The sequence below is a fragment of the Xyrauchen texanus genome, chromosome 21, assembly GCF_025860055.1.
Source record: "Xyrauchen texanus isolate HMW12.3.18 chromosome 21, RBS_HiC_50CHRs, whole genome shotgun sequence".
Lineage (NCBI taxonomy): Eukaryota > Metazoa > Chordata > Actinopteri > Cypriniformes > Catostomidae > Xyrauchen > Xyrauchen texanus.
Genome location: NC_068296.1, coordinates 29,402,095 through 29,414,587, shown reverse-complemented (window position 1 = coordinate 29,414,587; position 12,493 = coordinate 29,402,095). Strand labels below are relative to the sequence as shown.

Here is a 12,493-nt window from a genome sequence, read left to right as displayed (position 1 = left end):
GATGTAATAATAATTAACTGTTTAATGCTTTAAAAAACATAAAGCAATTATTGCAGTATCTGTTTGTTTGTTTGTTTGTTTGTTTGTTTGTTTGTTTGTTTGTTTTTCATTTCCTAAATCTTCACAAATGTTATTCCCCACTTCATGTGGCTAAAATCGGCATATATAAATTTCCACGACTACATGCTCAACTCGACTGCACATGCTAGCATGGAAACTAATTGTGTGGAGCAGTGCAGAGAAGGATGTAGCTGCAGGCAGAGTTCCAAAAAGGGTTTGGAGCTCCAAATCACCATTAAAGAAATAGGGAGCCCCTAACCCTTTCCCTAACCTTAACCGTGAGTGGAAGTGGAAGTGACGCTCCCTTATGGAGTTAGCGCAAACCCTTTCTTGAGTAACCACGCCACTTCTGGAGTAACTCCGCCCTCTTTTGGAGGTCTTCGGCCTGCAGCTGTACCTTCTTGGTAGTGCACGCTTCTTCATTGAGCTTGATGCTTGTCCTGGCATTATAAACATGGGAGCTGATTTACTGTATGGAGAATGGAGACTTCTACCGCAAGCGGTGAGCAGGGTGTGGGAGAGATGCAAGCAAGCTGCCATATCTCTTTGTATCACCCAAAAACGCTTACTCACTGTCAACTGAACTAGTCAGTGACAAAATGTTAAACGCACAAGAGAGACTCCATGTGTGCGTGATAGAGACTGAACGGCAGCCAGAGAAAATAATAGTTTTAATAAGAGATTTTAAACTTCAGTAAATTAATCTTCAGTATTCATGTATGAATAGTGTCTAATAATGCATTGCCAATGTTCACTTAAGTTTATCTTGCCAATAAAGCATGATATGAATTGAATCTGCCCATTTGATACTATTATTTTTATTTATTAAGTCCACTGGAAAACGACTCGGTTACTAACGTAACCTCGGTTCCCTGAGAGAGGGAACGACTATTGCGTAAGTAGCTTACGCTATGGGAAAACTCCGTTTCTCGAGAAATATTGAAGTCTTTATGTAAAACGCATTGCAGCTGCACAGCAGACAGTGATGAGCGAAGCAGCTCGGTCATTGGCTGTGCTGCGGCAACTGCTCGAACCAATGACGGGCGATTTAGAACGCGCCACCAATGGGCGCGCTTCGCGCAGCTCATAGCCTGCTGAAATTAGCATATGAGGGCTATATAATGAGCATCCCGTCATTCCGGTTCTTTAGGTTCAATCGACTGAAGCGACTGACCAAGCACAGGCACGGCAGCTTATGCAATAGTCGTTCCTCTCTCAGGGAACCGAGGTTACGTTAGTAACCAAGTCGCTCCCTTATCGAGAGGTCTCTCCTATTAGCGTAAGTAGCTTACGCTATGGGAACCCCATGTAAAACGCCAGTGCGTGCTGACTTCGCTGTATAAAGCCAGAGGCGGGTGCCTGAGCCTTAAAGCAAAGTGATGTTCCACGAGCCGGCCAGAGGCGAGCTATTTAGTGGGGTATGACAGGGCTCTTACCTACAAGGTGGGGTGCTCCTTGTACAAACACAAACACATATCTTATGTAGTGAGTTTTTATGTACTGGTACGCATAATAAACCCTCTAAGCCGGTCAGAGACGGACCTTATAAGGGAGGAGATAATGCCCAGCATGTACATACTCCAGTTCATTCCACAGTCAGACTGATAGAATGTTGGAATGTAGTGAGGGACCTGTAGGTTATAAAACCTGATAAATGTCAGGCGAGGCCCAGCCTGCCGCCAGACAAATATCTTGAATGGGTATCCCACTCGACCATGCCCACGAGGAGGCCATGCTCCTCGTAGAGTGAGCTCTGACGCCTAAGGGGCATTGAAGGCCCTTGGCCTCATAAGCTAGCGCTATAGCATCCACTATCCAGCCGATATTCGTGGCTTTGAGACAGCGAGACCCTTAGTTCGCCGCCAAAGCATACGAATAATTGTTCCGCCTGTCTGAACAGGGCAGAACGCTCCAAATATACTCTGAGCGCCCTGACCGGGCAGAGTAAGTTTGCGCCTTCCTCGCCTGCTGAAGACGATAGCGCTGCCAGAGATATCACCTGTGCTCTGAAGGGTGTAGAGAGCACCTTAGGAATGTACCCGTGCTTTGGCCTAAGGACAACTCTGCAGTCGTTAGGTCCAAATTCCAGGCAAGCAGCGCTTGATGACAGCGCGTGCAGGTCGCCTACTCTTTAACTGAAGCGAAGTGCCAGCAAGAGCGTGGTTTTGAGCGAGAGCTGCTTGAGGTGCACGGCTCGGAGAGGTTCGAACGGGCACCTTTGAGTGTGTCCAGGACCGTGGCCAGGTCCCAGATCGGCACCGAAGGTGGGCGAGGAGGGTTCATCCTCCTAGCTTCTTAGGAAACGTAACAATCAGATCGTTCTTTCCCAATGAATGTCCTTTATCAGGATTGTGTGACGCTGCTATGGCAGCCACAAAGACTTTGAGCGTGGAGGGTGTGCGGCCCGCCTCCAGCAGCTCCTGCAAAAAGGCAAGTACACTCGGTATCTTGCACGCTTTGGGGTTCAAGCTCTTGGTATCACACCAGTCACTGAACACTTTCCACTTTTGGGCATACAAGCCTCAGAGGGGGCTCGTGCCTCAGCAATGGTTTTCAGAACTCCACTGGGGAGGTTCTCGGAACCCGCTGAGGGGCCATGCATGGAGGGCCCACAGATCGGGCGGGATGAAGAATCATCCCGCTGGCCTGTCCGAGGAGGTCTTGCCTCAGCGAATCGGCCATGGGGCAGATTGCATCATCTGTACCAGCTCTGGAAACCACGCCTGGTTTTTCCAGAGTGGGGCTACCAGGAGCACTGCACATTTCACCTCCCTGATCCGACTGATGACCTGAGGCAGCATCGCGATCGGGAAAAGCATACAAGGGGCAGCTCGGCCAGATTTGGGCGAAGCGTCCGTGCTTTTTGAGAAGAAGAGAGTGCAGTGCTGCTTTCCTTGGAGGCTAAGAGGTCGACCTCTGCCTCGCCAAAGGTTCGCCATAACCACTGAACCGTCTCGAGGGTGGAGAGACCATTCTCCTGGGAGAACTTTGTCTCTGGATAGCATGTCCGCTCCTTGGTTCAGGACGCCTGGCACGCGGCGCTGCTCTTAGCGAGCGCAGGTGGTGTTGTGACTATAGGATGAGCTCCCTGGCCATAGAGTGCAGGGAGCTCGACCTGAGTCCACCTTGGCGATTTATATACTAAACTACCGTCATGTTGTCCGCTCGACCAGGACGTGTTCGCTTTGCAGGTACGAAGCAGGGCTCTGAGAGCCAAGGCGCACCGCTTCATTTCCAGACAGTTTATATGTAGGCGCTTTTCCGGTTTGACCAAAACCGAAACAGGCCTGCCCTCGTAAAGGGCCCCCATCCTATTTTGGAGGCATCTGTCGGATCATTTTTCTCCTGCAGATTCACGCCCAGACTCACGCCGGTTTGATACCATTTTATGGCTTTCCAGGGCATCAGGGCTTTTATACAGCCGTGATTCGCTTCTGATCAAAAAGTGGCCTGAGCGCCACGCGTGAGTGGGGACGCCGCTCTTGAGCCAGCTGGAGAGGACGCATGTGCAACAATCCTAGCTGGAGTACAGCTGATGCCGAGGCCATGAGGCCGAAGCATTCTTTGAAATCGCTTGACGGGCGCGGCGCTCCGCTTTGAACTATGTTGCAAGGCGCCGACAGAGAGCGCGCTCTGATGAGAGGCACGCTGTCATCTGCACTGAGTCTAGCACTATTCCCAGAAAAGAAATATTCTGGCTGGGGGATAGCACGCTTTTGCAAAATTTATTCTCAGACCCAGGCATTGTAAATGGCTGATAGTCCAAGATCTGTGTGTCATTAACTGAACCTCTGATTGTGCTATGATTAGCCAATCGTCGAGGTAATTCAGTATCCGCGACTCCCGCTGTCTCAGGGGAAAGTGCTGCGTCCATACATTTCGTGAATGTACGGGGGCCAATGATAGGTCGAATGGTAGTACTGTGTACTGGTATGACTGTCCCTCAAAGCTTAATCTCAGAAAAGGCCTGTGATGAGGCGCTATCGGGATGTGAAAGTAAGCATCTTTCAGATCCACTGATAGAAACCAATCCCCGGGCTAACTTGCGCGAGGATATGTTTGGTTGTTAACATTCTGAACGAGCGAATCATTAACGCTTTGTTCAGATGTCTGAGATCCAGGATGGGGCGAAGGCCACCGCCCTTTTCGGACGAGAAAATAGCGGCTGTAGAAACCCGCCTCGCTCAAAGAGGGAGGAACAGTTTCTATAGCTCTTCTCTATCAGTTTGAGCACCTCGGCGCGTAGAACATGTGACACATCTTTCCTCACTTCGTCTCGACCACCGCTGAAAAGCGGGTGGTCTGCGAGCTAATTGAAGTGAGTATCCGTGTTTTATTATGTTCAAAACCCATTTCGCATGTCGGGATTTTTTCCCAGGCTTCTGCTCGCGACAGATATGGGCTGAATGCCGGCTGGGGGTGTGTCGTAGTGACGTATGGGCCCCGCCGGCAAATCGCTTTGTGCTAACACAGAATCTACAGCTCTCAGAGGCGCAGGTGCGCGCTGAGCAGCTGTATTGAGTGCCGAGTGCAGAGGTGCGTGTGAGAGTACAGGCACATGCGCTATTTCCGAAATGCCGACAGCATGAGTGCTTGAAACTGTATGAACAGTGTTTTGAAGTGGGGGTGCATTCATCATTATGGGCACGCCACCACGCTCATAAAGCTTTCCGCGATTTAGCGGGAGTTTCTTAGCTCAGCGCATTACATCTGTGATGTTTGCGCATAGCTGTTTGAAACTGTGTGAGTAGCTGTGTGTAGGGGTGCGTGCAATGCAGCAGGCACACGCCTACACTTATAGCACTTCCCGCTTTTACTGGGGAAGTGTTTATAACTGTGGGAACAGTGCTTGTGTGTAGCGGTGCATACATGACAATAGGCACACGATCTACATGTTTGGGACATCCAGCCTGAGCTGGGGAGGTGTTTGGCACTGTTTGGACAGTATTGATATGTGGGAATGCGACTTTAGTGTGGACATGTGAACCCCTAGTGACACAGGCAGAAAATGACTCTTTTGGTGATTTCTGTGTGTCGCCAGAAAACGGCGTTTGATTGCAGGTGAGCGAAGTTTTATGACTGGCCCATTGACTGCTGTATAGACATTTCCAGCCGCCTGTAAGGGACTGGGTAATGTTTTGAATGTTTGAGAGGAAGCAGTCCGGCATCTGCGAGACACGTACTTCCTCTTTTCCTTCCTGCTGCTAGGAAGACTTACGAGGCTCCGAATTCAGGGTGATTCTGGGTCGAGGGCCTCGTTGCTCCTGCGGCTTTCTTCGGCCAGCGGAACGTGAGCGGCATCGAGCGTCCTTCTCCGGTCTGCTCTTAGGCTGGGAGATGGGTGGCTCTACCCTGGCTCGCTGCTGCTGTTGGGGCGGTTTTTGAGATGAGCTGGAGCGCTTAGGCAGGAAGTGATGCATAGCTTGCGAATCTTTTCGTGCCGCAGTGAAGCGCTCCGTGAAATCTCTCACCGTAGATCCGAACAGGCCGCTCGGAGTGACAGGCGCGTCAAGGAAGTGTGCTTTATCCGCGTCCTTCATCTCCGTTAGCGTTAGCCACAGGTGGCGCTCAAGGACGACCAAGTTAGCCATGGCCCGGCCAATGGATTGGGCGGTGGCCTTTGTGGCTCGCAAAGCTACGTCCGAAGCGGTGCGCAGGTCCTTAAAAGCATCAGGTTCAGGTCCAGACTTGTCCATAGAACGGAGAAGTTTGGCTTGAAACACTTGTAGAACCGCCATCGAATGCAGCGCTGACGCAGCTTGACCGGCGGCGGCGTATGCGCGACCGGTGAGAGCTGATGTGGTTCTGCGCGGCTTCGATGGGTGAGAAGCTCTGGTCTTCCATCCAGCGGTGGAGGGTGGGCATAGATGGTTGGCCACAGTCTCCTCTAGGGGCGGAGTTGCCTCGTAGCCTCTTTCTCTCGCGCCGTCCACTGAGGAGAGCGAGGAAGAGAAAGAAGGCTTTAGGCGCAGCCGAGTGCGGGGCTTTCCACGACTTTGTGAGCTCGTCGTGCACCTCAGGGAAGAAAGGAGAGGGTCTCTGTCGGGGCCTGCCGGCGCTCCTGCAGGAACCACTCGGTCCAGCCGGCTGTGGGTGGGTTCTTCCGAGAAGACCAGTCGAGCCCGAGGTCTTCCACGGCCTTGGACAGGATACGGACGATCTCCGAAGTCCATACCGGTGCCCGCGCTTGTGTCCGCTGTTGTAGATGGCGCTGGGTCGAACGAGCCCGCCAGTCGCCAGATGCAGCGCCAAGAGAGAGGCTGTCATCCTTTCGATCGTCGCCCCCGATGCGCCGAACGAGACGAGACCCACCGCCGTTGGAGGGGTGCAGGCCCGCCTCGTGAAATGGACCGGCTGCGGGAAGACATCTAGTAGCGGCGATGCACGCGGGACTGAGCCGGGCGTGACATCACCGAGTCCGGGTGCTCTGGCAGCCTCTGTGAGCGGCGCTTTTCTTGCGCTGCTCGAACAGAGGTGGCAGCATCGGGGCAGCTGGCTCGCTGGCGTGAAAACGGCAAAGCAAGTGCGCAGCTCGGCGAGGCCCAAGGAGTCGCATTCAGGACATCCGCCCTGAATGAGTGCAGCTTCTGTATGGTCCAGACCCAGGCAGCGAGTGCAGAGGACGTGCCGATCTCCGTTGTGAAGAGGGCCTCTGCACGAGGCGCAGGCTGAAGGCATTTGCAACAACGCCTTGGAAAATCACTCTTTAATTCTAAAAAGCGCCGCGGGGCTAACGCTTGCAGAAGAAAAAGGATATGCGACGCGCGCCGGATGGCGTAGCAGAAGGCTTTGAAGGCGGCTGAAGGTGCCGGCGCCCTCTCAGCAGTCCCGCTGTATGCGTGTCAACGGCGGCGAAAGACTCCAATAATCCGGAGGATCCAGCGAAGAGAAGGTCTTCACTGAAGGAGATTAAATCTAAAGAACCGGAATGACGGGGATGCTCATTATATAGCCCTCATATGCTAATTTCAGCAGGCTATGAGCGCTGAAGCGGGCGCGCCCCATTGGTGGCGCTGTTCTAAATCGCCCCGTCATTGGTTCGAGCAGTTGCCGCAGCACAGCCAATGACCGAGCTGCTTCGCTCATCACTGTCTGCTGTGCAGCTGCAATGCGTTTTACATAAAGACTTCAATATTTCTCATAGCGTAAGCTACTTACGCAATAGGAGAGACCTCTCGATAAGGGAACAGCAGAATATTTTGCCCAACTGTTAATTACAGCATGAAAACTGAATTTATGCCATGTATATAAATACTTATATCAAAGATTAATACCTGTAAAAATGTGTCTAACTCTATGCGTAAAAAATAAATTAACAGTTTAACGTTTATATTAAATTTATTGAAATAAATGATGACTAAACAATTTTCTGGCAAGTTCTAAAGTTTTAAGTATAAAGTAAATATATTTATTATTATGTTTTAATATTTGTTTTAATGTACCATTATTAATTGTGATTAATCACAGAAAGTGTGATTAATTAGTTAAAGTAATTAGTTTTTAATCGATTTGCAGCCGTACTATGAATTAATTAAATAATTTGTAATAAAGTTTTCTTTAAAGGTTAGTCTGTAGTGATTATAATTAACTATAAACAATAACAATAGAAGTCTATGATATCTTATTCAGATAACTAATTATATGTGTGGATGTTTGTGTATGTGTGTTTGTTTAATCTCTCTGTTCTCACTCTATAGACTGATGAGGAAAAGCAGCAGGGTTTGCCGGTCGTGATGCCTGTGTTTGATCGCAACACCTGCAGCATTCCTAAATCACAGATCTCCTTCATTGATTATTTTATCACAGACATGTTTGACGCCTGGGACGGTAAAGAAACACCTGCACACTATATATTAAAAATGCACTCAGTAACTTTTGTCTTTGTGTCATCTTGGAAATACACTGACACCTAGTGGCTTGGATGAAGCATCATTTAAAATCAAAGGTTTTCAGTTTCAGATGCTATTGTAGAAATTTTGTATACACAGTCAATCATGTTTACTTTAATCAATGAGTGAAAGTGTCAAATAACAGGACTATTACTGAGATTAAGCGAGTAGTGTTCGGTTGATCATGTGATTCTAACATGGCAGCCCCCATGTGTGGACCCTCTCATGTTGAATAAAACAGCTTTTAAAATGTTACAGTAATGACCGGAGATTTAAATTTAATGTGAGTGGTCATGACGGTACTACCAGGGCTGGACTGGTAATCTGGCATACCAGACATTTTCCCGGTGGGCCGATGCACGTTGGGGCCGATCCGGAGAGGATGGCCATTGGGAGAACCGAGGGGTCCAGTGGGTCGTCGGCGAAACAGGTCATATGGGCCACAATATGCTAAAATGAGCCGCCACATTATGCAGAACTGACCACAAAATGGTGCCGCGATATGCAGAAAAGGACAGTGACCCCCGCCCCCCAGTTGCTATGTAAAATCCCGGGCCGAATTCTATTCCCAGTCCAGCCCTGTTTACTACATACAATATATTGCACAATTACATTTCATGTCTGTAAGAGGAAAAAATTACTAAGTGCACCTTTAAGCAACTTCATGAATATTATGGTGATATTAATCATTCTATTGAGTTGTTGTATTCAAAGCTTTTTAATTTGTCTCAATCAGATTTGAGAAGTCTGAATTTATTAATTATAATACATTTTCTGTTGAAATCACTGCAACAGTGATGGAAGTCTCTATATGGCATTTGACATGTTTCAAAAACTTTTTAGTAAAAATGCATGAAGGTAAATATTGTGGTTTATTATTAAATATTGTACTATTGGTGTAAAATTAAATAAATATGCCTTGGTTATTTTTAACTCAATATTTTTAATAATTTTAAACATTTTTAATCTTCTTGCCTGCAATATGTGTTTGGTTGAAATGATGGAATAAAGTATGTTGTTGTGACATGATGTTTTGTGTCTCTGCAGCGTTTGCTGATCTGCCAAATCTAATGCAGCATCTGGACAACAACTTCAAATACTGGAAGGGTCTCGACGAGAGGAAACTACGCAGCCTACGGCCGCCACCAGAGTAATACGCATGCAGTGCGAAGGGTTTTGATTTATGTGTGAGCATCTGTCGTCACACGGGACATGGGATGGTCATGACAGGACGACACGCGTTAGAAAGACAGACGGGCGTCTCACGTTTGTGAAGAAGCACTAGCGAACAGCTCCGCACCTGTCTAAATATCTACTGTCTGTCTGCTTTCTGTTCTTCTCGTGTAGATACACACACACACACACATACATGTATACACACGTGTGTAGAGTGAGAGAGACACATCTGCAGAGCTCTATTTATTTTGTTTCTTGTTTTCTATAATAAAGTAATGATAAGAATCATGTTAGCTAATAAATATAATTAAAATGAACTATAAAACGCCAAAGTGATTAACATAAATTGAAATCCTATTCTTATCATCTGTATTAAATATCTGCAGAGACATTAATAACATAAATGTTTTTATTTTCTTATTGAATGATGCCATTTGAATCTTCCTGTTGCACTGTAGACGTGTGTGTGTGTGTGTGTGTGCGTGCGTGCGTGTGCGTGCGCGTGTGTGTGTGAATGAGAGAGAGAGTTGCATCGCTCAGAGCACAGTGGAGACGCGCTCTGCTACCTGCGATAACACTGTTCACCGCACGGCAGTAATCTGTGAAAATATTCAGACTTGAAGGATTTTCTTGCAGAAGTTTTTCTATGTGGCCGATCTACTGATGACTGCTGCCTTATTTTATACGCTCTATTTATACAGCTCAGCGCGCTGCTCACCTGCGACGGACATCTGCAGTTTTTAACACACTCATGTTATATGAAGTAAATCTCAATATTTTTATAGATAATAAATTTTACACTGGACTGCTGTACAGCAGAAGCGCCTGTGTGAGACGGATCATAATTTCATCCATGTTGTTTTTGACATGTGGAATATCATCAGTTCATGTGTATGATGTTATGAGAGCTTTGATTCTGGAAATGACATGCGACTTGACAGCTGCGACACAAACGCTGCAGAAGAGAGTTTTATTATTAAGAAAAAACAAGTTTAATCTCTCTGTCTCTCCAGCAGGTTTTGTTTTATTTTATTTTTTTATTCAAGTTCATTCTGTATGTCAGCACGGAGTTCAAGAGTGGATGTGAAATGGATAAAACTTCTTTGCATCATGTTTGTGAAGCAGCTCACAGATTTTACTCATGACCTCTATCATAAAGCTCAATATATGATGACATGTGTGTGCCTCATTTATTACACAAACAGTTCTCAGACTTGAAAGGTTTTGAATGAAACTTCAGCATGTCTTCATCAAGGTAGGTCTGGTGAGGTTTGTTTACCACTGCAGCAGCAAGTAGATGTCTGTCTTAATTTTTTATTTTTATTTTAAACATTGAGTCTAGATAATTTTCATAACTTGTATTTGATTTGCCCAGCCAGTCTAATTCTCTCATGAGGGTGAAAACAGAACAAAATGAAACTAATTTCTCACTTTAAATGTTGACATCAGCAGTCTCCTTTGCTATCATGATTTCAAGCTTGATTACACTTTTTTTGGTCTGTTCTCACCTAAAACAGATTGAATCGTTTCAGAAGACATGGATTAAAACATTTGAGTCTTATGGATTACTTTTAGGCTGTCTTTATGTGCTTTTTGGAGCTTTAAAGTTCCGGTCACCATTTACTTGCATTGTATGGACCTACAGAGCTGAAATATTCCTCAAAGTCTTCATTTGTGTTCAGCTGTAAAGAAAGTTGAGCACACCAGGGATGTCATGAGGTGAGGTAAATGATGTGAGAATTTTCATTTTGGGTGAACTATCCCTTTTAAAGTTTCAAACAGCATCGCAGCACTGTGAAGAGGTTTACTTGGGTCAGCTGCTGCAGTTTATTCTGAGGCTGAACACAGTCCTGTGCTATCCCTTTAAAAATAAATGGGTGGGTTTTTTTTTCTTACAGTAAACATATCAACATGCAATTTGTTTTTGTTTTTTGGTTGTATTTAGAGCACTAGTAAATACTTACTTTTCTCAAGAGCTATATAGATTAAAAAGTTCTTGTTTGTTGTGTGTGAACTGTAGAACCCTTTTTGATTTCTATTGGAACCTTTATTTTGAAGAGTTTATTGGTTCTCTCACAAGTAAACAAAGCCTCCTATCATATGTGAAATATACTTACGTCATATTTACATAGTTAAAACCAGTGTTGGGTGTAATCCAGTTACAAAGTAATTAGTTAATGTAATTATTTTTAGTCAAAAAGTAGTGATCCATTACATAACATAAATTATTGTAATAAGATTAAAGTTACTGACTTTCAATTAATTTAATTACTTTTAAATACATTATAGGGTTATGCTTATTTCTAATATAATATTTATGTAGATTACATGAATGATGGCCCTGTAATGAGTCATTGTGAAGGAGAAATGTGAGGTGTTGAGTGTATGACTTGTGTGCAACAATGAACAAGAAAGAAATATAGACATTATTTTGAATTTGTTGAGTGGAAATGGGTTTTAGAAAGTAACTTAAAAATAAAAGAATTAGTAGTGTGATTACTTTTTCAATTAAGTAATAAGTAATGTGAATAAAATTGTAGCTAAATATTTTGTAGTGGATTACAATGTTTAGAGTAATTTAACCTTTAATACAACATGCCATAAATCATACAGCGATTGCATTGGATTTGAAAAGTTCTTTCAGCCAATAGAATGGCTTTGTGATCCAAGGGGGCGTTACTTGAAGTGGGGGCTTCGAGAAGTTGATGTTCCTTCCTTATCGTCTTTTGGGACGTAAACAGTTACACTTGGCTTTTTGATTTATTTATTTTTTATAAAAATCATACTTTATCTCTTAAACCATATTTAAAACATATGGTAAAATTAACAAGCCTCACGAAATAAATAATATGTACATGCAGTTTTAAAGTATCTAAAAAGTTCAATTAAATTGATTCTAGTATTTTTACAAAACTAAAATCAATACTACTGGAATTCATGACCATCATTTAGCCAGTTTGATTTGCTGTAACACTGAAGGTAATTTTAATGTTAATGTGAAAGTAAAAAATAAAACACTTTTGCCGTTTTGATTGGGCCGTTACCCTGATATTTATTTATTTGCTGTCTTGTGCTGTTACAAGAAAGATGTCATTTCTCTCTACACACATTTAACTAATTTCCTAAATCTTTTCCCAGCACCTTTATGTTTTTAATGACCACACCACCTTACTGTGAGTTTGTAGATTTACATAGGTGGCATCCCAGTTTTGTCCAGCTTGAATGCAGATAAAACACGTTCAAATGTCAAATTATTTTTTCTTTTTGTATGTCAAATGACCAATGTCATAATCCAAGCGAATGGTACATTGGTTTTAATGATTACGGTAGGTGGCGCAGAGCGCAACTAAACTTACGTGCAAGAAGAA

The 12,493-nt window shown here is 45.0% G+C and overlaps 1 protein-coding gene across 1 annotated transcript in view; it reads left to right on the top strand.

The window, feature by feature from the left end:
• The window catches only part of LOC127661549 (high affinity cAMP-specific and IBMX-insensitive 3',5'-cyclic phosphodiesterase 8A-like), a 58,682-nt gene extending 48,370 nt beyond the window's left edge, over positions 1–10,312 (top strand). The window contains exons 21-22 of the mRNA XM_052152304.1: positions 7,758–7,887; positions 8,997–10,312. Coding sequence (XP_052008264.1) covers positions 7,758–7,887; positions 8,997–9,103 — 237 coding nt within the window. The 3' untranslated portion in view covers positions 9,104–10,312. The remainder of the gene's footprint in view (positions 1–7,757; positions 7,888–8,996) is intronic.
• The last annotated feature ends 2,181 nt before the right edge of the window (positions 10,313–12,493 follow it).